The sequence below is a fragment of the Leuresthes tenuis genome, unplaced genomic scaffold (assembly GCF_036924035.1).
Source record: "Leuresthes tenuis unplaced genomic scaffold, fLeuTen1.0.hap1 SCAF_2, whole genome shotgun sequence".
Classification (NCBI taxonomy): Eukaryota; Metazoa; Chordata; class Actinopteri; order Atheriniformes; family Atherinopsidae; genus Leuresthes; species Leuresthes tenuis.
Window position 1 is genome coordinate 18,664,170 of NW_027325356.1, and position 25,169 is coordinate 18,689,338.

Sequence of the window (25,169 nt, forward strand, 5' to 3'; positions counted from 1 at the left end):
TTTAAACATAGGGCCAATGTTTTTTTTATTCTTTCTTTCATTTTCATGGACCCATTGTGAGAAGCATGAATCACGATATACGCACTTGTGATGATTCACCGTCTGCAGATGGCTGCAGCACAACACAATGGACTCATGTCTCTCCACTGTGAGCTGTGCACATTTTTTAACAAGGATTCAGTCCCCAGGCTGTCCTGCTGTTTTTTCTCTCTCTCTCTCTCGCTCTGCCATTTTTTTTTTCTCCAAAAAGCCTATCTGACCCCGTTAGGCTCACATTCTGTTCTGTGCTCAGTCGGATGCAGCCACTCTCCAGGATGAATTCTCAGGTAAATCCAGTAACCGAAGGAGTCATCTGTTTGTGCTCAATGCTCTTAAAATCTCAGTCTTATCACTGTTTCACCTGCAGGCTGCCCCCCAGGCACTTCTTTACCCATTCATTTAAGCGATCAGATTCCTCACAGGCATTTTTAGTACATCACATTTTTTCACAAGGACAGATGCAACCCAACTACTTAATCAAAAGTTCTCAAATATAACCTTATAGAGGAGTTTATGTACCGACAAAAACAAGCATTAGTGCAGGATACAGACTCGTGTAAATTATATAAACTCTATGTACTTATTGTTGCGCCATAATTGGTCTGTTAGTTGAAGATTGTGCAGTTCAGAGCAGTAACGGTGAGTTGGGGGGATTAATCCATTTATGCTGTGACAATCATAGCTAGGCCAGGTATGGCCCTTTCTTTGTAACCTGAGGGTAATTTGTGTTGTTTGGTTTGCATGTTCTCATGTTCCAGTGTACGCTTCTGGAGCTCCAGTTTCCTTCCATTCTGAAGACATACATGTCTGGTCACTGGTGATTCTAATTTGACCCTGCGATTAAGAGCATGTACGGCTGCCTGTCTGTCTGTGTTAGCTCTGTGATGGACATGCAATAAAAAAAAAAGAGAATGGATGGATGGATCCAGCTAATATCAAAAACAGGAATGTATATACAGTATGCATGTACTCCTGCAGAGGGCACAGGTTCTCTATAGATTCTCAAATCATCAAGTTGCTTTGAGCTGCGAGGAAGTGCACTCAAGATCAAGCAAAGGGATAAAAATGTTTTCTTCCAAGTCTCTTTCTCTGATTGGCTCCTGAACAGTAAACCCAGCATTCCACATCGTTTAGGTGCAGCAGCTTTTCCACTGTTTTTTTCGTACCTAGAGTCTCTGCTCACTCTGTGGGCTGACAACTTAAGGTTCACTCTGTTTGTAGCTTCTAACACATCTGAGGACTGCTTGTTGACGGTGCATTGGTGTTAGTGGAACCATGTTTGCGTCAGCTGTGAACATCCTTACTTTGCTGTGCTTCTGTTCACTCTATCCTACTTTTGGACAGGTAAGAATCTATGCAACAGAATATTGTTAGCTAGCAAGTGAATAAATCTGAGTGACAGCAGTGAGCATCGGCTTATACTGGTTCATTTGAGATAATGATGTTAAATTAGTTAAAAAGGTATTTGCTAAAAAATATGCATCAAATAATCATATGTGGTTTGAGAGGCTTCAGTGCCCAAATCTGGTTAACTTCTCTGCTCAGAAGCACACAACATGTACCACTGTGAATATCCTTACTGTACTCTACAGTGAAAAATCTGACAGAGCAAACCTTCAGTTGCCTCTACTTTGCACGCAAGCTTCAGAAACAACATCCCACAGACTCCAGAGACTGAATTAACCCACTATATCTTTGCTGCACTTCACTGCAAAGCTGCTAAGCAGTTCCAGGAAGCTGCATGTGTCTGTGAATGACTCTGTTCAAGCCTTTGCATGCATGTCTGTATCTGTGCTTGTACAGTATTTGCTTGTATTCTGCTTATATACGGCCTACATAACTATGTGTCTGCAAATGTCTGAGAATGGGTTTGACGGTCCTTTACACAGTATATGAAAATACATGTTTTTCTCTCATACTGTTTAATTAGATTAGCTATAATGTTACGGTAATATTAAGCCAGCTGTTCTAAGTTAACATGAAACCATGTGAAATGTTGTCAAGCACACGCAAAAAGAGACTTGGCATCAACACCAGCCACTATCTTCCCCTAGATGACTGAAATCTTTCCAAATCTCAATTCACCATGAATGAGAAAGGTGTTTTCAACAAATATTTTCCCTTCTTACATAACTCCTGGTTGTGTGATAACATGCATGAGAAGGGAGGGCAGGTGGGGCATGACGCTAATGACAGAATGAGAGTAATGAGGGAAAGAGTGTGGCCAGAAAACAAGACCGCTCCACTCCCTCAACCCTCCAGCCAGTGAAAAGGGAGGTTGTAACACAGGTGATTTTTAAGCTGAGGACGTTCATAACCGACGGACTAACCCCAAACTCAGTGACTAATTTAACCATAACGCCAACTAAGCATTGTAGCTTTTTATATTTACCCCTATCTTAAAAAGTCATTACATAACTTTATGTGGGGAAGACTTCTAGAAGAGGCTACACCTAAAACCACATCACAAGAACACACTTTGTTACACAGAGTGCTTCTCTGTTTATGGCTGAGCTAAAGGTTCTAGCCAACTAGCAAATAAGGAGGTTTCTGATTTAAAGTCCACACAGTGACCAAACACTCTCTGATCCCTTCTGCATTTACTCCCACAGAAAAACACCTGAGCTTCTGTGGAGCCCAGATATCCATTTAGGGCTCTTTTTTTTTGTTTGCATGCTCCGGAGGTGGCTATGTTTTGGTTACAGACATGATTCCATGTTGCACAGTATCTTAACCACAATTTAAAAAATATTTTGCAAAGATTAGTGAAACAACTCAAAACTTTTTTCCAACGGCAAGTACACAGAAGAACAAGTAGGTGTGATTTGTGTGAAGTAAACTCTGTAACAAAATGATGTACTGGGCGGCTGTGGCTTCAGAGACCATACTGTTATCTTTCAGTTGGAAGGTCAGTGCTTCGATCCACAGCCTCCCCCGTTCACATGTTGAAGTGTCGTTCGGCAAGACACTGACCCTTCCTAATCCATTCATCGGAGCGTGAGTGTGTGTATGAAAGAGGAAAAAGTATTACACTGGTTAAAAAACTCTATAGACTGAGAAGAGCTGTGTGTTTGGGTGAATGTTGCTGGGAGTGTAAAAATGCTAATTATCAACAACTCGAGAAAAGCTACATTCAGTCCATTTGGTGTTAAAGTTGTAAAAGCTTTTCATTATTCAGCTTTTTTGGAGTGTTGTAAATGATTGCAAACGTTGGAATGAATGGGTCGGTTCTCCTCCTCGTAAATCATTGACATCAGTGGCTTGTGGTCTCTCACTTCAGGAGAATTTTCTGTGTTGATAAATATTTATTTTTAACTGACCTGAGCCAGAGGAATAGCTTCACTGTATTCAGAAATACAACCAGCAAAACCACCATTCCTTCTGAAGAAAATTTATGAAAAAGCTCTGTAGTTTTATAAATCTATAGAGGTTTAAACCTAGAGATTAAAGCAGGTCTATGGCTTCCTCAAATCTATGGAACAGTCTACCTTTACAAGTTACTTGCGATCTTTTGTCTCTCTGGTGTTTTAGTTGTCGATTTCATTGGACTGTGAAGCACTTTAGTCAACTTTTTTGTTTTAACCTAACCATTAAACTATAACACCCTCAAAACACTATATATTGCATCACACTTTAATGTTGTTAACGGCTCTGTTCTCCTGCAGGACTGTCCCAGTAGGCAAGAATTACAAGGATCTCTGAAACAGGTCCAGAAGCTTCTCTCAGCCCATGAAGCCTCCTACTTGCAGAGTCTACGCAACCTGAAGAAGAAAATTAATTTACTGCAGAGCAGTGCAGGGAAGCCGACAACAAAAACCACAAACAGTGAGCCACAGTCCTTGAAAGACAGAGTTGTTCAAAAGTGTTTTTTTTTTCTTTCTAATAATCTACACTTCTGCCAGGTACCTGCCCAAAACTGGATGCTCCCATCAATGGGAGGAAACTTGGAAAATCCCACAGCACGGGCCATGAGGTCCACTTTCTGTGTGACCCTGGTTATGAACTTGTGGGATCAGAGAGCAGGGTTTGTCAGAATAGCCTGACCTGGAGCGGCCAGCAGCCCATCTGTCGAGGTTAGAGGCCAGTCATCTGCTGCCTGTCCTCACTGTGATGGCCATTTTTCTCCATCTCTGTTTCCTCACCCTCTTCCCTTTCCACTCTCTCCACTTTTCCTTGACCATCACTCATCCAGTTATCTGACCCACCGATCACTTTTACATCCCTGTCAACATCCTCTTTGTAAGGTCTCTGTCTCCTCTCCTCTTTTTGTGCATCTGGCATGTCGCCATTTTCTATGTAGAGATACATTACGCATCTGCCCCGTGATCATATTTCTTTTGTTATGTACTTTAGTTGCTGTCCAGAGACCTTTTTGAATACTTGACATTAGATATTCCATTCCAGACTCTATATCCCCTTGTCAGATTGCTGACTTTGAGATAACAGCTCAAAGGCTTTTTGATCAAGATGTGGCTTCCCCTTAATATTGGCTGCACCTATAACATTAACTTGTTCTGTTCCATTATTTCCTCCTATTTCTATAATACATCTATATGTCATGATGTTATGTCCTCAGTGGTTCAAGCATCAAAGTTATTAAGTTGCATATGTCATGGTATCTCTGAAAGGGTTCAAAGATAGCACCCCTGGATAACATCCTCTCTGTCTGCTTCCTTCAGACATCAATGAGTGTGCATCGTCCCCCTGTTGGAATGGTGGGACGTGTATGGATGAGGTGAATCAGTTTTCTTGTGTTTGTGCCAAAGGTTGGGCTGGAACTACATGTCAGAGCCCTGTGCCAACATGCAAGTATAACACTCGACATACTCAGACCACACACACACACACCCTGCAGGGGTCATTTTACCATCCTACCACAGGGACACTTGAGACACTTTGGTCATATTAAATATTAACATATATGATTGCAGGATCTCTTTAGTATGTCAAACAATTATTTTTAACACATATATGTTTATAGGCTATAATCCAATTCTTCCCAGTCTGCTGAAGAAGATTATACTGGCCAGTAGTCTGACTTGCAAATACAAGCCAGTGCTAAATACCGCAGAGTGGGTCTTACTAAATTCCAGCCTGAAGTCCCAGACAGGACTTGTTATGGTACAGTGGTCTGCTCCCTGATGTAAATGGCAGGGTAAATCTGTGGAGCCCACCTTGTTCTTGTTTGAACAATTTTTAGGTAATTTATTGCTAATATCCAGTTGGCTATTTTGTTGAGACCTTGAAACTTCAAATAATGATCAGTCAATAAAAAGCTAAGAGTAATTCAGTCACTACAATGAAATATACCATACATGAACATTATTCTTTAGTCTATGTTTGTTTTGCAAGGAACTTAAATAGTGACTTTTACAGCTTTTATTGTTGTTTTTTCCTGATCAAACCATCTAAGCTATTCTACACACACATCTGCAGTATTTCCACACTGCCTGTTGTTCCGTTCGAGCTTGCAAATACACTTATTTCAATGCTTTACGTCCATGGAGTTTATTTAAAGGTTTAGTTGTTGTGAAGAAAAACCCAACAACATTAAACCTCGTCAAGTACTTGTGTTTTGTGTGTTTAAACTAAACTTTTGTGCAAAATTTTAAGAAAATCCCTTGGAAATTCAAAAGATTTTGAATTCACAAGTGCAGAAAGAAAATATGTTTCTAACTACATAGAAACGTACAGACAAAGAGATGGATAGACAGACTGACAGACGTACAACTGGAGAGCATAATGGCCCTAGTTACAACAAGCCCAGAGGCATAAAAACCCAACACTGAACCCACTTGTTATACTGACCTAAAACATAGTGTTATTGAATCTTCACTGTTTTTTCATGTTGACTTCTCATATAAAGAATATCTGCTAAATAAAATAAAGCTAAAAGTACTTACTGTGACTTACAACCCCATTACTCTACTGTGGAACTGCAACTGACACTGGCAGCCCTGACTGCCACTGTCTCAAGTCATCACCAACACCATGTCTGTCACATTCTATCAGTTGGATAAATAAACACCGAAGGCCTGAGATTGACTCAGAAAAACGGCTCGGGAAAAATTTTTCAACATGATGTGAAAATATTTTTCACAGCTGACCACAATTTCTCCTCTCTCGTCTGACTTCATCATTCAGTCTTTTTCACCATGACGAATACTTCTGCCGCCACTGCTGCTGCTACCACCTTACCAGCTGCTACAAGTGGGCCTTTCGTTCGTCCATCACGTTGCAGTACTGTGCAGGGAACCACCCACTGCACCTGTGAGCCGGGATACACCATCACCGGCAGAGACAGCTACACCTGCATTGGTATTTAATCAAACCTTAATTACAATTTATAACATTTATGATGTATCTGTATGGGATGTTTACTGTGTGCGTGCATTATGCATTTCAGATATAGATGAATGTGAGTTGTTCCATAATGGACAAGCTGGCAGACTGTGTTTACATGCCTGTGTTAACACGCCTGGAGGCTATCGTTGTTCCTGTCCAGCTGGGTACAATGTGACCCGCGATGGACGCAGCTGTAAAGGTGCACACACCGTTTTTCTTTTTATTTAAAATGTACTTATCTATCGAGTCTGTTCTCAGCCATATTCCATGGATTATTCTGTAGGCTCACCAGGCAGAGGCACATGGGCCCATGGAGTCAGACGGCTGGTATTATCCATTAAATATGTGTCCGAGTAAAGCATGCAAACAGCTGAAGATGCTAAGACATAGTAAAAAAAAAACCTCCAACAAAAATGAAAAAAGATCCAAAACAGCTGAAAATTATGACAACACATCAGCTCAAAGAGAAACAGAGTGGCTTAAAAGAGATGCAATGACCCCAAGTACAATAAATAAAAGTGCAGAACCAACATGTGAATGAGATAAAATGCTATTCATGTTAAGTTCCAACACCATCTCTAAAGAGATTCTCTAAAGAGATTAAATAACCATTGGTTTTTCAACAAGTTATCATAACTAGAAGAAACATTCGAGAATCGCTGTCTGTTATTAAGTTGCCTTTTTAGTATGAACAGCATATAAGCATTTTTTTTATCTACAGTAATGGCTTTGTCTTGTCTCCCAGATATTGATGAGTGTGCCAGCAGGCAAAACAACTGCACAAAGGACCAGATGTGCATTAACACATATGGTGGTTTCCAGTGTGTTCGTGTGGACTGCCCCAAAATCCCTCATGCTACATATGTCAAGACATCACCGATGTGAGCACTATCCTTACAGATTTTTCTCCAAATTAATGTGCAGATCATTTTCCACTGAAGTAGCACAGTGCCAAGCAGACATGGGTATTAAGTCTTCAACCAGCTTCACTCACATTTTCCTTCTTAGCTTCAACTTTTCTCTGTTTTCTTTTGTTATCTTGCAGGCGTTGTGAACGAAACCCCTGTCCTGTGGACAACAAAGCATGTTCTCAGGCCCCGAACTCCTTCTCCTACCATTACCTGGCAGTTGTGTCCAATCTGTCAGCTCCGCGCGTCATGTTCAGAGTCTCAGCTTTGCGTCCAATAGGTGAGACGCTTCGCTTCTCTTTGCTCGGCGGAAGGCAAGCACGGCGCCACTTCACGGTCCAGCGGTCAGACCGTCTGACAGGTCAGCTGATGCTGGTGAGCCCAGTGCAGGGCCCCGCAACTCTGGAGGCAGAGGTGGAGATGAGTGAGCTGGAGAGACGAGTCCAGCTGGGGAGGTACATCACCAAAGTCACCATGTTTGTTTCCCAGTATGAATTCTAAAAAAAAGAGAGAGAGAAAAAGGTATTTATTGGACAAAGAATAAGAGATTAGATGATGAAAGGTGGACAATAAAATAGCACTTAAGCTGGGCCAGACAAAGCTGTACTCCATCATGTGTGAAGGTGTTGTTATCTTCTTTATGATCCTGTTTTATTTTTATTCTGGTTTCAGTAGTGGTGCAGTAGAACTTGAGTACATCATTAAACATTATAAACCATTATAAGTTTGGTGTTTTATTTTACAACTCACAATATCTTAAAAAGAGTATTTTGTGAAGTCTGACAGCACTTTCTCTGCCTGCTGAAATGGAGGTGCTTGCAAGATTATTCCTCCCCTTAGTGTTCTTCCTATTTTAATTTCATTTTTTTATTTTGAGTTACAACCTGTAATTCAAATTCATTTGAATCAAATTCATTCTGCCGAAAATAGTCGAAATTGGTGAAAAGAAATGCAAAAACCCACGGAGCACCATTAAATGCATCACTCCAAAATGGAAATAATACGGCACCATAGCAGACCTGCCTAGAGAAGGCCGTCCACCAAAACTCATAAACTGGCCAAGGAGGGCATTAATCAGAGAGGTAAATAAGACCAAATAGTAACCCTTAAGGAGCAGAAAGCTCAACAGAGAAGACTGGTATGATGTTCATCAGAACACTAGAAGCTGTCCTGAGAGCTTGGCTTTATGGAAGGGTGACCATAATTTTTTTTTTTTTTTTTTAAAAGCCACTGCTGACATAAAAAGTTCATGTGGCATGTGGGAGACTCCACAAACAAATGGGAGATGGTCCTCTGTACAGATGAGTCTCGAGTCAAACTTTTTCGCCATCAAGGAAAAAGCTATGTCAACTCTCATCGCCCCAGGAACTCCATTGGCAGGGATTGGGAAACTTGTCAGAATTTAGGGAATGATGTATGGTGCTAAATACAGGGAAATTCTGGAGGAAAACCTGTTTCAATCTTCCTGAGATTTGAGACATGTACGGAGATTCACCTTCCTGCAGGACAATGAATATAAGCATGCTGCTAAAACTCAAAGCTCAAATGGTTTGAGGGTTTTGGAATGGCCTGAAACAAGCTCAGTCCTCAGTCCAATTGAGAATCTGTGGCATGACTTAAAGATTGCTGCACATCAGCAGAACCCATCCAACCTCTGGAACAGTTTCACTTATGGGTAAAAATCTTGGTGGCTAGATGTGGCAAACTCATAGAGATATACCCTAAGAGACCTGCAGCTGAAAGTGCTGCCGAAAGGTGGCTGTACAAAGACTTAGAGAGGGTAAATACAAAGGTTAAAAGGTTGTGACTAGTTTTGCAAGCCACTGTATGTTACAAGCGCAGTCTTATTACACTAAAAGCACTTATACCTTGTATGTAAGCCGCAGTTGTTAAACACCTCAGTTCCCAGTACAGAGCAACGCTGTTCGGCAGACAGCCAGCCAGAAACGGGCTGCTGAAACCAGCCTCTGTGCTCCTACAGAGCCGACATAGCCTGTTTTGCACTTTAACTTTTAATTTGCAAAATAAGCAACCAACAGAGGGGAAAACGTTCTGTGCACCTCAAAAGTCAATTTTGTGATAATTTATTTATGATAGCTATCTATCATTTCCTTGGTGTTGCACAGCTCTCTGAAATAAGGGCCACACAAAAGTGCACCTGTGGAGCAGAGTTTAGTTGCAGAGGGGCTCTGTATTGTGGTTGAAACTCACCAGTAATATTATAGAGAGCAGGGGAGTTTCACAGGATCTTGAAACAAGATTGAACGCTGAGTGAAGAAGAAAGATATGTTGAGATAAAGGGGCAGTCAGTGATAGATGAATAGAGAGGCGACTGAATAAGAACCAATCTATGCCAGCCAGTCAGTCACTGGCTGAAGTGCAGGCTGAATTAAAAGCTGATGTCTTTATTACCACCACAGAACAGACTTCTCAATGTGCTTCAGTCCATCTCGCCTTATTCTAGACAGAAGTGGAGCTGTATGAGAGGCTGTCCTTATGTCTGTTCCTCAGGGAGGTGTAAGAGGTGATGATTCACTATCAAACTTCACCCAAACTGCTCTGTCTCTGGTCCTGTCCTGCTATAGCTCCCAATCCAGCATCCGAAAAACCCCTCCATTACAACTACAGATGGTCTTTTTGTGCTTTTACCTCTACATTAGCTGTGTGAGGGTCAGCCTAACACACAACCACATACACAAATATCTACACACTTTGAGAACGAGTCTCTTGGAGAACTTGACCTCGTGTCTGATGTTCTGTCTTCTCTTCACCTCACTGTCCTCTCTTTTCCTCCCCTCCTTAACCTTATCATATTACCTCCTCTTTCACACTGTCTATTGCTTATTCTTTGGCTACACCAATCTTTCTTTGCAGTTCTCTCCAATGTGGCCAAGTCATGCTGTGCTGATAAAAAAAAAAAAAGCTCCTAATGAGTGCTCGCCTGGGAGACTGAAATGAATATCCTCATCTCTGTCTGGTTGCGGGAGGTATTGTCATTAGATACCACTATGCTCACTCCAAGGCATCTTGGATTATCAGTGATACTTACTTTTACTGACAACAAATACCTTTATCCAAAGTTAAAGGGAACAAAGGGGCGAGTTTCACAGTGCTTGGTAAAGCTCCAGAGACTCCAGATGAGGGAATAAGTAGATAGCAGACAATACTCTCCACAGCCAACTTTTACTTAAGTTAAATAAAAGGTTTAACTGGCAGGATAGCAGACTTGTTTTTCTAACGCTAACTATCACAGCTGGATGAATAACCCTAGCTCCAACCATAAAGCTAAGTCTTAGTCCTTTAAAAAAAATGACTGTACATCGATGGGGACTGCAGTTTGGTTCCCACACTTACAGAATATCCCCAAAGGTTCGTGTGCTGTCAGTTTTTGTGTCGCCCAGATGATATATAAACATGCACAGACACACACACCGACATCTAAAACCATACAGATGTGGAAAGGATGAAAATAGCAGTAGAGGAATGGAAATTATCCTTGGTCTATGATAAGGAAAAACTGAAGACTGCACATTAACATCCATCAGCACGTGAATAAATAAAAGGACAGAGAAGAAATCTGCCGCTCTGTTACATAGAAGAAACGGACGGATTCTTTTTTTTCTCTTTGCTCATTTAAAAATAAAACATTTTCTTCGGGGAAAGACCAGATAGGTTTATTTTTGGTGTTTGTTGTGTCTCATTGCTCCAGAGAACCTGAGTCCAACACATCCACGTGCATTGTCAAACTATGATTTAACACTGCCCCCTGGCGTTCAGACGTTGGACATGCACACCCAAAGCCTGAGGTCTGAACTTAACGTTGCACTCTTCTTATTCTCCCAGCAGTGGTGACACATTTCCCACAGCTTCATAGGCTGCATTACTTTAAAGAGTACTGTCACAGAGAAGTGCACAGTAGAAAACAATAAAAGATCACTGCTTCCATCCTCAGCCGTACATTAACTTTATTTCATTCATGTTTAATTGTGCTTCAATCACAGTCATTTGTTCTATGCAAGGTTGAACCAACTGGTATAAAACACATCTGCTAAATCCCTAAGATACAGCAGGAGCACATCGTATATTATATGCTCTTTTCACTGGTGTATCAGTTTTAGCACCTTTGGGGTGTGATTTTTCTGATCCAAGCTGCTTTGCTGAACTGCTTCTCCCCTATGAGCCAGATCTAAAGGTCTTCTAAAGAAATACAAATTACCACAAACTGAACAATATGACAAACAAAACAAACATGAACAGAAGCAAGATGTCTACAAAGAATGGCTGCAAATAGATAGATAGCAGAGCTAAATATTAGGGGGAGAAAGCTCTACCATAAAGTGATGGAACACCCATAGGTGACAAGAGACTTAAATAACACACAAAAAAATCCTCAATTTAAAGCAAATGGAAGAGAATGAATAAGATACTAAATTCCCAGTATGAGGCAAAAAGAATTAAGACAAGAAAATGGAAAGAAAACTAAAAAGATGCAAAATGACCACAAAGAGACAAAACTACTAAAATTATCAAAATGGGAAGAATCATAAACATCTCCCAATAAGATGCAAACAGACAACAGCTGCAAACAGAGTTAAATTACCAAAATGAACCAAGACTTAAAAGACTACAAAAAAATAATAATAATAATAAGCAACCGAAATGAGGCACGAAGTGGCCAAACTGAGACACGAAACCACAATTTAAAGACGCAAAAATGAACAAAATGGAACAAAATTGGACCAAAGAAAGAAAGAGACATTTGACATTGTATAATCCTGGATCCGCAGTAAAGTCTCCTGCTCAGTTACAAAGAATTTGATAAATAAATGCAGAGACATCACAAGCGTAAGGCTACAGTAGGTCGCGTTTTGTCTCTCCCTCTGCGTTGGGATGTCTTGCAGCAGACCGAAGCCCAAACTTTCGGGCTCCTCCCTCGACTGCCCCTCAGTTTCTCCCCCCCACCTCTTCCCAAAGAAAACTCCAGTGTTATCCTGAAACCATGCTGTGACTTCTGCTATTCTAAAGTAAGTTCCGTTAAATATTACAGGTCACAGAAGCCACATCCAGTCAACGCGTGCGGTGTAACGTTCCACCGCGTATCAGTTACAACATTGCCCAGCCTCATATTTTGGTTGTCGCTCGGACTGCTGGCTAACTTTAGCTTAGCTGCAGTTATTCTGGAAAAACAAGCCCTTTGGCGAGTTTGGGAACTTCGTGGAGCTGCGTAACGTTGCAGCAACGAGAGAGAAAAGCCAGCATGCTCTACGTTTTTTGTTTGTTTCTTAGTTTTCTTTGCAACCCTTTAGCTGTAACGGTTTATAACCCTCACCGCGTTTACTTTGTTCATTTAAACAATGGCGAGCTAACGTTACCTTGCTAACTTGCTTAACACACAGTAGGGTGCTTACTACGACGTGATTGCGTCTCGTTAGGTTGATAACACCATTTCACACCAGCCCAAAAAAAAAAAAAACAGTTTCCGGAGCCACCTGAATCGCGGTCAAAGTAACTCACACGTTTTGCTTCTAGTGTTTTCGAACATGTAACGTCGCCGTTAAAAAGTAAAGGTAACGGTTAGTGGCTCGTAGCTACATTTAAAGTTACCCCACCAAACTCATGTGGGACCCACACACTCGGTGCCCCCTGTTTAGGATGATAACATGTGAAACTCAGGTTTAGTTTGCTCTACTTTATTTAAATAAATGTTTACAGCGGCTGAGATTCGGGGTCTTTTCTATGAACCATCCAGTTACACCTGAGATGCTCTTAAAAAAGAGATTGAAGTGTCTGAAACATTATAGACACATTTCTGATAATGCTACTGGTGAGTCCAAAGGTGTTTTGCCTCTGAATGCTGAAAGATGAATTTGGTTGACACATTTACATCTAAACTGGGAAAGGATTTAGGAATTGTGAAATGAACTAACTAATCGTTTTTAATATTTTGTAGGCACCAAGTGTCTGAAGTCTGAAACCCTTTGACATAGCCAAATAGTTGGGATCCGGTGGTGTTGTATTCAGTTATTGTTAATACCTTTTATTTAGTCTTCAGCCATTGAAATGCAAGTGTGAGTGGACTGAGATTAAGTGACCGGCTCGGCTATTCCCGATGAATCCACTCTTTATCTTAAAGAATAAAGTAAAATCCTTGGTTGCTTTCAGTTTGTGGAATCTGAGCAGACGCGACCCAGCAGCCTCTGTTTCTGTCACATCAGCAATAAGCTGTAGTAACCCCATTTGAACCCATATAGGTCATCACATTGCCTCCACAGGCGAAGTTGTGCTTGTGGATTATGAGATGCCCTCTTTATATTTTTTATATTCCTATCACTCCGGTAGGGGTTAATGTCTGTTTTATCTGTCCAAAGTGCTGTTACAGAACTGGTCTGGCTTTTTAAAAATAGTTGTTTTTTTTGTAATCTGACACTATGAACAGCTGTGGTGAACCTGCATTGTTTGCTCTGGTGAAATCTTTTATTTATGGTAGACTAGGATAATGATATGTCTTCCTGCTGGAGGGTCATCATCATTTAGCTAGTTGCTGTGTGTTTATTGTTTTTGTTTGTTGCTGTTTAGTTGCTGAAGTACAATTGAAGGAGTATCCCACAGCTGTCTACCAAACAGCCTTTGAGTCTAGTTATATTTGAACCTCTAAAAAAAGAGGGGTTTCCATGTTAAAGATGTGTAATTCCTAAACCCTTCCCTCAGTTTGGATGGGAGTGCTCTCCGATTAAAGCAGATCTTTTGTCATATTCATTATATATAAGCGTAACTTGAACTGAATGCTAATGTGTAGCATTAGCTAATGCTAACTGTAATGGGACGTGTCTTCAGGCTTCACTTTGAAATGGAAGTTAATTATTCATAAAAGACTTTTCCTTTGGGTTCATGTCATGGCAGGTATCTGTATGATTAGTCTCCTTTTTTTGGCAAGGTTGTGAATCAGGCAGCAGGGCCGTCCTTTATGGCACTGCTTCATTTATTAAGTTTTCTTGTATAAAGAAGTCCCTTGATTTGTGTGGTTTTTAACTGTCTGTTTGCTCACGTCAGCCATTTGTTCATGTGATGCATTGATAACAGTTCTCTGCTTCGGTAACTAGTGTTTCATCATAGTGATGTTGTCCTCTAAAATGACATTAGAGACAGAGACACTGTAGCTTAAATTAAGAAATATCTGTGTTTGAGGTTATTTTGGTTAATTTTCACACCATTAACGACGCCATCCCTAAATTCTTAACATCCATCAGCCTGGAGACAAAACATGTTTCAAATATCTCTGTTGATAGATGATATCTGTTCTTTCCAGCAACCTAAAGATGATCAATACATAAGGGTGGAGCACCGAGGAGCAAGAGGAGTGCGGTAAAGATGTCTCCCAAAGTACCCGTTGGTCAAGGAAGAGGGGATGATTCTGCAGTCCAAGTAGCTGTTCGAGTGCGTCCCCTGCTACCCAAAGAGCTTCTACACTGCCATGAGAGTTGTATTACTGTGGACCCCGAACTGCATCAGGTTACTTTGGGTCATGACCGACACTTTTTTTGTGACTTTTTATTCGAGGAATCATGTTGTCAAGAGGAGGTTTATTCTGAGTCGGTGCAGCCACTCATAGATGCCTTCTTCCAAGGTTTCAATGCCACAGTATTTGCCTATGGGCAAACAGGCTCAGGCAAGACTTACACCATCGGAGAAGCTAATATCAGTAAGTTATTTATTTTTGCTCTCTTGTTCTGCGTTGTCATAGCAGTATGTTTCCATAGGACGATACCAGAAAGAAAGTACACGTCATATGAATTTCTCTGTTCACAAAAGCTGTCTCATGGAGTAATGTTTCCGTGTATCTATAGGCTCCTTTAGAGATGAAGAGCAGGGTATCATCCCCAGGGCCATTGCGGATGTCTTCAAGCTGCTAGATGAAAACGACCTCACAGACTTCTCTGTTCGGGTCTCCTATTTGGAGGTCTATAAAGAGGAGTTCAAGGACTTACTGGAAGTGGAGACTGCCAGCAAAGACATCCACATCCGGGAGGATAAAGGCAACATTGGTATGGAGCAAACATTTCTGACCATGTTCTTTTGGTGTGTGATGATATGCAGTACAGCTTTTTCCTTCTCTGGTAATGGTTTTGGTATGTATTAATCTGCATTTTATATTGTTGCATTTGTGACTGTAGTTTTGTGCGGTGTAAAGGAGTGTGAAGTGGAGGGTCTCGATGAGGTTCTGAGCTTACTAGAGTCAGGAAACACAGCCAGACACACTGGTGCAACGCAGATGAATCCAAACTCCAGCCGGTCTCACACCATTTTTACCCTGCACATGGATCAACGCCGTGGAAGCTCTCGCCTTTATGGGACTGCTGCAAGCTCAGGACCACAAATGCTGTCTTCCAAGTTTCACTTTGTTGACCTGGCAGGGTCAGAACGTATATTAAGGACGGGAAACACAGGAGAGAGACTGAAGGAGAGCATCCAGATCAATAGCGGTCTCCTGGCTCTGGGTAATGTTATCGGGGCACTTGGGGATCCCAAGAGGAAAGGCTCTCATATACCATACAGAGATTCTAAAATCACAAGGTAGGTTTTGTTGAGGCATCTGATACCGTTGCACACAATTCTCCCAAAACATTTTTCAATATGATTTTTCATGCAGTTTGTACGTTTCTTGTTTTGACTAGGATACTGAAAGACTCTTTGGGCGGAAATTCAAAGACTCTGATGATTGCCTGCATCAGCCCATCTTCCTCAGACTTTGACGAGAGTTTGAACACACTAAACTATGCCATGAGAGCTAGAAACATTCAGAACCGGGCTACAGTCAACTGCAAGCGGGAGCCAGATCGTGTGGAAGGGCTGGAGCAGCAAATCAAGGCCCTTCGCAGAGCACTTGAAAACCGTCAGCGCTCAGAGACCCGCATCATTTCTCACGCCGATCCAAGCAGAAGACCTCGACTTGGAGAGGGCGAGATCAGCAGGCTGCAAGCGCAGAGTGCTCACTATAGGACTTGCACAGACACTGCTTACAGGTTGAGGCACTCTCATTTAAGGAGTTAGATTAAGAAAAATTTTTAGCAGTGTTAAACCTTTTATTTTTAAGAATCGCATATAATGTGTTCTGGTATTTTTCCCAACCAATGAGTGGCTCGTGTAAGTTAATGCTGGAATCAATGATACGTAGATACAAAACAAAATCTTGGATATCAAAACATTCTGCTTGTACCATAGAGCTGGATACAGTAAATGTTTGGAATTACATAGAATAAATCCAAATGGTTTCACTTTAGTTTGCTTTTATTTGTTTATCCAAATGCTAATATAGTAGCTTACAGCCCTCTAAATCATGTTTACTCGGATAAAAGGTTGACTGAGTACAGAGCTGATGGGAAAAAATGTAATTGATTGGGATTGATGTATAAAAGCTATGAAGGTTTTTCTTAAACATCTCTCAGGCCAGCGATTAAGTCACTCGACATCAGTTTGTTGTTCTTGTTTGGCGTAAAATTTGCTTTTGGTTTCTTTTTAATAGGTTTTTATCTAAGAAGTTTCTGCTTCAATTTCTGTGTTGTTTTGTGACAGGTTGCTACGGGAGCTGCAGAGTGAAGGGGCTCTGACTGCAGAGCAGAGTCTGAGAGTGAAGGAGTGGCTGTGCTCAGTGGAGGAGGAACGGAGCGGGCTCACCACTGCCTCTGGACCGGACAGCGGCATCGAGAACAGCTCCACCGAGGACAGCATTGCATTGAGGAGAGGCAGGCCTTCTATCAGACATCAGGTACGTCTCTTTCACTCTTTCGAATTTGTATGAAGGTCTGCCCGAATCGGGCTTCATCGTGACTTGTCATCTAGGACGTGGAGGCAGTGGAGGAGCGGTGGAGCAATGAGCATGAATGTGAGAAAGAAGATGGTATTGCTCATCTTCAGTCACAGATCCAGCGGTTGGAGAAGGAGAACACAGACTTTTTAGCGGCTCTGGAGGATGCCATGGAGCAATACAAGCAGCAGGTTAGACATGGCGTCAATGTGATTGTTCCATGAGAGCAGTTTATTTTTATACAGATTTTTCAATCTGTTACAAATGATTTGTTACTGGTTTCGTTTGCTTCTGTCTCAGAGTGATAAGCTGCAGGAGCAACAGGACCTGATAGCAGAGCAACAGTTTCAGCTCTCTACTCTTGGACTGATGGGCCTCAGCCTTAACTTGAGGCTGCGGCCACACACTGCCCCTATGGGCTCCATGCAGCATAGTCAGAATGGAGGCCCATGTCGACAGGTAACCACTCAGCAGCCTCCATATGAAGGAAGAAATGTACCTGATTTTAATTAGGCTGTAATCCACTTCAAAGTAGTCATCTTGTTTAGTCTCCCGGTTCTCCTGCCACATGTGGACTGTTTCCCTACAAGTACCAGTCAGACAGCTAGCAAGTGCAAATTTGCAGTCTCATCATGGACCTTAAGCTTATGCAGGGAGCAAACACAAAATCATTTTTCAAACATATCCAAGCTTTCTATCAAGGGTCACTGATTATGAAAGATGGGTCTACTGGTCCTATGACTCAAAGGCTAAATGGCAGACTACCAAGGAAGACGCCTCAATCTAAAATACTGAAGATGAAATGTCAGGAGTGTTCAGTCATAGTTTTTGTGACATTCTCATGCGTTTGTAGCTTAAATCCATCCAAAGGTGACCACTTTGTTTGTTTGCTACAGGTCAGTCGAATTGGTCATGGACCCAATCATGATGGGAAACATTACGAGGAGCAGGAGATTCCAGGAAGAGCAGAGATTCATTACAGGGAAAAAGAGGACAGTCATTCCAGTCTAAACCAGGAGAGATTCGGGTATATTGTGTTTATAGAACTCATAGATCATAATTTACCACATTCAGGCTTATTAAAAGAAGTGCATCAATGTCATGGCACCAATGCTCACTTTCTGTGTGGAATATGTAACCAGCACCGTAAAAACCAGTGATTCTCTCAGACAGGTGAACCTGACCTGGACCAAGCGGGACATGATGTCAGGAGGACTTGTACCTGGTGGCAGAGGGCCAACATCTCAGCTGCCTGAGCCAGACCAGCACCCGTGTTTAGCCAGAAAAGCATGTATGTTTTCCAGCTGTCTCTGTGAAAGTTGATTTGGTGGAAAATAGGTGTGGACTTGAATATGGATTGTTAACTCAAAGCTCCATCTACACTAACTTCTTATGCACTCTCTCAACTCTCTGTGTAGCCAACTTCAGCACCGGGGAAAGTCAGAGAGGTTTTGAAGGTGTTTCAGAGTTGGGACTGCTTCAGGCACAGCAGAAGATCAGGGAGCTTTCTGTAACTATCCGCATGAAAGAAGAACTCATCAAGGAGCTGGTCAAAACAGGTAGCAATGCTCCTCCTTAGCTGCATTCTTGGCAAAAAGATGCCCTCTGCTGTGTTTGTGTGTCTAAATAGTTTGTGTTGTATTTAGGTAAGGATGCTCAGGCCTTGAATAAGCAATACAGCCATAAGATCACTGCTCTGGAGAGTGAAGCTGTGCAGGCCCGGCAGGAGCTGCAGGAGGCTCAACGACAGCTACAGGATTTAGAGCGGCAAGAGAGGGAGATAAGTGCAACAGACAAGACCAGAGCACAGGAGTGTCGCAGGAAGATAGCTGCTGCTCAGAGCAAAGTTCAGGTTCGACTTTCACACCTCTGGATTTGTGTAATCTGGCACACAAGCCTTTAACAGTCACTCACAGACACACGTGGAAATGTGTGGTATTTCGAAGAACATCTTGCAAAAGATTACATCTTCCAGACCTGTAAAGATCTGAATGGGGACATGTGTATGTTGAACATGTTAGGTACTAAGTCAGCGGCAGAGGGATACTGCTCGTCTGGCCAACCTTCCAGTCCAGAGTGAACGCCGCGTGTTGGAGCTGGAGAGAAGTGTCCAGTCTATGAGACAGCAGCAGGAGCAGCTGCAAAGGAAGCTGCGCGAGGAGAGTCAGCAGAAACGACGTCTGGAGAGCGAAATGCAGCGCAGGACTCACAGAGTCAAGGTAGTGTTGAGCAGCATCACATCTTTATCAATTCAACAGTATCGCACCGTTTTATTGAACACATGTGCATTACTGCCCTAATAATGCTGCAGTTTGTGGAGTGAATTCTTCTTGTTGACAATAATGCTTGATTGATTTTTTATTTATTTATTTTTTTTGTTTTGTTTGCATGTGCCCACCTAAACAGGCATTTTGCAGTTGGTTTTGATGGTTTAAAAATCCTGGATTACAAACATTTCAGAAAGCTGAGGCCATTTCTTTTTTGAACTAGATAAACTTTGTTTGGGCTTAAATACGACAACATTTCCTATGCTCAAATAGCTTTTTGAAACTAAAAACCATGATATGACTATTCGGTCAATGTAAAAAGCATTTATTTAGTTTTCTATCCGTGTCCCTTGATTAACCTTTATCTGCCTTCTTTGCCACCGGGACAGGAACTTGAAATAAAGAATGAGCAGCAGCAGAAGATCCTGAGGATAAAGACTGAAGAAATCGCAGCCTTCCAGAGACAAAGACGCAGTGGCAGCAATGGCTCCGTCATCTCGTTAGAAGAGCAACAGGTGCCAAAGTTTATTTGCGCACCTTAAGCGGTGGTGCATTAAAAATATGACTGATGTGCACTGATGTGCAATTTCTTGTTCCTACAGTTGTAAAAAGTTAGTCCAGTTGTGCAGTAGGGCTTTATCAAAGCTTCATTTTTGTGACTTTGTGTGAGTAGAAGATTGAGGAACAGAAGCGCTGGCTGGATGAGGAAATGGAGCGTGTACTAGAACAGAGGAGAGGACTGGAAGATCTGGAAGGAGAGCTGACCAAACGAGAGGAAATCCTGGCCAAGAAAGAAGCCTTGCTGCAAGAACGCAGCGGACTGGAGACCAAGAGGCTCCGCTCCAGTCAGGTATTTACGGACTGAATTAAATCAGGATGGTCTGACAAGGAATCTGCCTAATACTGAAGCTACGTTATTCCTTTCATTCAGGCTTTAAGTAAAGATCTGATGACACTCACTGGGCGCATTGAGACACTTGAGCAAGAGCTGAGTGAGAGGAACGGTCTCCTTCGCAGCAGCAGTGCTCAAGACTCCCAACAGATCCGCCAGGAGATCTCCAACCTACGTCAAGAGAAGGATTCACTGCTTAAGCAACGCGTTGAGCTGGATGATAAGCTGCGGCAGGGTAGCCTGCTCTCTGCTGAGGTCAGATATTGTTCCTGCAGGGTTCTAGCAGCTCGATACAGTTTTATTGTTTGCACACTTTAGATCAAGAGTGACTGGACAGGGATGATATTGAGTAATCGCATAGCTATAGCAGAAACTCACAAGAAAGTGGCAATGCATGTTCACTATTTAAGGCTGAATGTGAATTAAAGTCTTCATGAAGTGCATCTGTTCATTGTGATATAAGGAGGAGCGAACCCTTTTCCAATTGGACGAAGCAATTGAAGCTCTGGACGCTGCCATTGAGTACAAGAATGAGGCCATCACTCAGAGACAGAGGCAACTGAGGGCTTCTGCCAGTATGCTCTCCCAGTGGGAAATGAACCTCATGGCTAAGCTGAGTTATCTGTCTGCCTCTGAGACCAGAGCTCTGCTGTGCAAGTACTTTGACAAGGTTTGTGTAACACCCCCCCTCTTTTAAACTCACCATTTCAACATGCCGTATGTCCAGATTGCCGAGTTCCATCGCTACTGTTCTCATTTACGCTCCAACTGCATTAAAGTAAATTGTCGTCGGTACCATCAGCCTTTTCACATGACATCTGCCCGGTGTCACTGTTGAAGGTCAGACCAATGCCTGAAGTCTGTGCTGAGCGACGTTCATGGGGATGTGTTCTGTAGGTGGTGTCTCTGCGCGAGGAGGAGCGAAAGCTTCAGCTGGCCCTCACTGAGCTGGAAATGCAGCTGGATGAACAGCAGCGGCTGGTGCAGTGGTTAGAAAACGCCCTCGATCGCACTCAACTCGACACAGATCGCCGGCTTACACAGCAGCAGAAGGAGCATGAGAGGAGTGTGCAGCTCTTGCTGCAGCAGTGTCGAGGTGAGAATCCCACCCGGAGCCTGTTCTGCAAAGCAGGATTTGTGGCTCGGCGACGTAATTTCAGGTTCAGCTCTTGATTTTCAGCATCACTTCATCACCTCTTACTATGGCGACTTATCCTGCTCCTGCACAGTGTAGTTAAGAAACAAACACATGCACACTGATTACTCTGAGGTTCGTTCCTGATGATGATATCTTTGTGCGCATTTTCACATCCATCTTATATCATGTTTAAAAAGCAAATCGAAATATCTGGAAAACTAAAAACCCTTTTTGTTTACCATTTTAGAGCCTTGATGACAGGAAATAAACTCAGTCAGCTGCTGTCCACTCCACTCATTTTACATAAACACAGTGTGAAAATCTCTATTGAATTACCTCATTGACAAGAACAGCTTAGAAAGAACTTTGTCGGGTTTGTTAAGCCAGATCACCAAAAGTTTAACGGATAGGTTGAACCAGGTTCTTAGTCCAGGCCCTAAATAAACCAACAGATGTCTCACCATAAATGGCTTTTCTGTATCACAGTACATTAGAAATTCCTTATTCAACAGCCTATTCTGGGCATATTTAAGATTTGCAGTAGTATGCATGTGAAATCAAAGCACCAGTATTGCTTGTTTATGTTGTGTGTGCTTGTTTTATTGCTCTATAAAGTGTGTCAATCGCATTGATAACAACTATATACCTCTGTGCATTTTCTCCCATGGTAACAGAACAAATGGACGAGGGCCTGGCAGGAAGGCAGCGGCAGTATGAGGGATGCATCTATAACCTCAGGAAGGAGCTGAACCACTACAAGGGGGCTAGTCTGGAGTTAAGCAACAAACTGAGAGAGCTCTGTGGGTCAGTCAGTCAGCCAAAAGAACATCTGAAAGGTAAAGCTATTGGCCAATCAAAGTCCTTCTTTCTGATTATGACAGTCACTGGGTGAAGAGCAGGCGGCAGCATTTTTAGGTAAATCCACGAAGCAGAGTTTTGTAAACAAGTTTAAGCATCTTCATCACTCAGATCTTTATACATAACTGCACCTTTACTCATTTCCATGTTGTGTTCACTTATTACTGTCACTTGAAGGAGCAGATGAAGCTTTTCCATGATCACTTCTACACAGTAGCACCTTTAAACTATTTCTTTAAACCATAGTCTATAAAAGAGGAGCGTAGCCACGATGACATCATCCATTGGTTTGGTGGTATCTTTTTAGACCTTTTATGTTTATTTTGGGACTTTTTGGACATGAGGTTTGAGTGACAGAGTTATGTTAAAGGACTTAATGAACAAAAGTACATCTCTTTTGGGTCTAATATCTACATAATCATGGAATTATTCCAAGAGGGACATGTGGCACTATAGTGGAGTGACTATAGCTGTGGGCACCACAATAACTTGTGGATCAAGTGTATTGATTTTGAATTTCCTGACAGATGTTGACACATTTTGAACGTTATGAAGCAGACGGCTAAAAGCCCTCAGTGGTATTGCACTTCAAGACATTTTTTCATTTGCTAATAACTTTGGAAGTGATTAGTTGATAAGAATCTTGAATATAAAAATGTATTCTAACCTCGGGCTTAACAGTACAAGAGCTTTTCCCACCTGTTGTATTTTGTAAATAGTTTGTCCTGAGGCTGTTTATAAGTAGGGACACATGTCTCATCCCTCATCCTGTTGGATAGCTGAGAGTCTTGCATTTCTATCGATGCATTTTGCAATATTGTGACCACAGTGGCCAAAAACAACATCAACAATGGTCCTCACATTCCCCTTTAGTAAAGCCTTTAGCCAAAAAAAGAAATGTTTCTTCTGGATATTTCCATGGATTGTTGTTGCGTCGTCCTGTAGCCAACAGCTGGGCCTCATGTTTTATGTATTCACTTTTATATGTCTGTTATGCCTATAAACAGTCTCTATAGAGTGAATTCAGAACAAAAACCAGCATCTTTAGCTTTTGATCAATATTTTAAATGAGCCTCACGAGCCTGTCGGAGCTCCACAGGTTTTAAGAGTCAGCAAGAGTTTTTGGTGAGCGCCTGGTCATACGTTTACAAAAACCTGTAGAAAATGTTTACGGTTTTATGTGTGTTCACACATCTGTAACTCGGTTCCAGTTATTCATTGAGCGATTCTAACAGTTTAGGAAAAACTAGAGAAAAACAAGCATTTGCTGCATGTGGTTTTAGAACAACTCGCAGTTTACTTTAAGTTTAGGTGCGTTTTCTGGGGTTAAGACCCAGAGGCGTTGTCCATCTTTCATATACTGTCTATGTTTTAAAACTTGTTCAAACACTCTGAAGATGCAGAGGACCCAATAGGAACTACCTTCTTTAGTTTGTTGTGTAGAAGGAAGCAGTGATGAGCTTGGCCCTGGTGTTTAAAGTTTAAAGAGCATGACACCTGACTTCCTGCTGATGTGCTGTGTTTCAGTCTTTGCTGCTGATGGTAAACCTGCGAACGTTGGCAGTGTGGAAAAGCTGAGCCGCTGCCATGAAGACAGCTCAGACAGCAGCAGGACAGGCCAGGCCGACAGGCCCACCAGGTCCAGGGAAGAGATGCGGGAGCTGGTGAATGCCCCTCTCCCCTCCACATGGAGGCGCTCTTCTCTCCCCACGGAGGAACCCGCCGTCATGGAGGAACTGTTGCTTCAAGTGGTCGGGGACTGTCCTGCTAACCGCGTAGTTCAGACTGGCACGGTGCCCTGCAGTGGGCCGACCTGCCTGCCGGCAGTTAAATCTCGCAGAGACTCTCGTCGCTCCAGCCTCAACATCGGACCACTGACTCCAAACAACACATTAATTGATGTACGGAAGAATCCTGTCTGAGTACAAACGCGTTCAGATATACATTTATTTTCTGATGACTCTGATTTCGTCTTTTGTTCTTGGATTTAAATGTTTGTACTTGTTAGCTTCTTTAATGAATGAAAGCCCACTGATTTTTTTATTTTTTTTTTATTTCCTACAAAGCACTTTTGACTAAGGTAGAGTTTATGATGTCATACAGATGATACTTACTGTATACGGTCTCACCCTACGAATCATGTGTTACAGAATCATGTTCTCTCCCTCCCCCAGATCATGTAAACTTTTGTCCGTCCACAATGTTTTTGTATTAAAATGTCTTCATGTGACTCACGTTTTTTTCTTCCACAACTTCTGATTAAAAAATAGAGAGAATCATTTTTGATTCAGTCTGCTCTGCATTGTAAAAGCTGGTTGAGCTTTAACTCAGCTGCTGTGGATAAAACCAAACAAGATGCTGGGCATCTTCAGCTGTATCTATAGCTCTATCTATATGAAAAAGCCCAGTTCCAGGTTAAACTTCTTTTTATCTCATGATTTTAAAAACGTGCTCCACCAATACCCGTGATTGTCAAAGAAAACGCACATCAATGGGAAAAAAAAATACAAATATTAGACTTTAATGTGGTCATTCCAAGACTGCTGGGTTGCATGGATTCTGGTGTTCTATTGATCGTGGACCTGCAGTTTATCTGGTGTTGACATGAGAACAGAGGCGTTCACATCTGCAAGAAGCGGGTGTGGAAAGAGTGCAGCCCGACCACCAGAGGGCAGTATAACATCGTCACTGAACATTTGGGCTAATGTTGCTTTTCATCTACACATAGACTTGGATATATATATATATATATATATATATATATATATATATATATATATATATATATATACATACAACAGACCTTTTTTCTCTCAGACTGAGTTCCCCAGTCACTTTTTAGTCTCGAAACAAATCACTTCTCGGCTTTGTGCTCTGACGGCTCAAACATAAAGATGACAGCTGCTGCTCCACGAGTCTG

The 25,169-nt window shown here is 42.0% G+C and overlaps 2 protein-coding genes across 3 annotated transcripts; both read left to right on the forward strand.

Moving 5' to 3' along the window:
• The first annotated feature begins 1,135 nt into the window (after positions 1-1,135).
• Positions 1,136-8,016, forward strand: LOC140301834 (fibulin-7). The gene is made up of 8 exons (XM_072380459.1): positions 1,136-1,383; positions 3,705-3,864; positions 3,942-4,112; positions 4,719-4,844; positions 6,184-6,357; positions 6,446-6,583; positions 7,130-7,265; positions 7,430-8,016. The coding sequence occupies exons 1-8, from the start codon at positions 1,315-1,317 to the stop codon at positions 7,791-7,793; spliced, it is 1,338 nt and encodes a 445-aa protein (XP_072236560.1). The 5' UTR covers positions 1,136-1,314; the 3' UTR covers positions 7,794-8,016.
• Positions 8,017-12,247: 4,231 nt separating this feature from the next.
• Positions 12,248-24,483, forward strand: kif7 (kinesin family member 7). Of its 2 annotated transcripts, XM_072380462.1 has the most exons (20): positions 12,248-12,316; positions 14,599-14,991; positions 15,137-15,334; positions 15,464-15,863; positions 15,965-16,312; positions 16,863-17,055; positions 17,130-17,285; positions 17,395-17,553; positions 17,991-18,121; positions 18,264-18,385; positions 18,513-18,653; positions 18,741-18,946; positions 19,116-19,313; positions 19,751-19,876; positions 20,035-20,211; positions 20,293-20,508; positions 20,717-20,923; positions 21,151-21,349; positions 22,066-22,227; positions 23,777-24,483. In XM_072380462.1, the coding sequence occupies exons 2-20, from the start codon at positions 14,661-14,663 to the stop codon at positions 24,169-24,171; spliced, it is 4,065 nt and encodes a 1,354-aa protein (XP_072236563.1). In that variant the 5' UTR covers positions 12,248-12,316; positions 14,599-14,660; the 3' UTR covers positions 24,172-24,483. The 2 variants fall into 2 exon arrangements, with proteins under 2 accessions (XP_072236563.1, XP_072236561.1); XM_072380460.1 differs by lacking the exon at positions 12,248-12,316 and having other exon boundaries at positions 14,439-14,991.
• Positions 24,484-25,169: the final 686 nt, after the last annotated feature.

Coding starts and splice junctions, on each gene's coding strand:
- kif7 (XM_072380462.1), top strand. CDS start 14,661: ATGTCTCCCAAAGTACCCGTTGGTCAAGGAAGAGGGGATGATTCTGCA. Junction 15,864..15,964: donor AGAGATTCTAAAATCACAAG/GTAGGTTTTGTT, acceptor TGTTTTGACTAG/GATACTGAAAGACTCTTTGG. Junction 19,314..19,750: donor GCAGGACTCACAGAGTCAAG/GTAGTGTTGAGC, acceptor CCACCGGGACAG/GAACTTGAAATAAAGAATGA.
- LOC140301834 (XM_072380459.1), top strand. CDS start 1,315: ATGTTTGCGTCAGCTGTGAACATCCTTACTTTGCTGTGCTTCTGTTCA. Junction 6,358..6,445: donor AGACAGCTACACCTGCATTG/GTATTTAATCAA, acceptor TATGCATTTCAG/ATATAGATGAATGTGAGTTG. Junction 7,266..7,429: donor TATGTCAAGACATCACCGAT/GTGAGCACTATC, acceptor GTTATCTTGCAG/GCGTTGTGAACGAAACCCCT.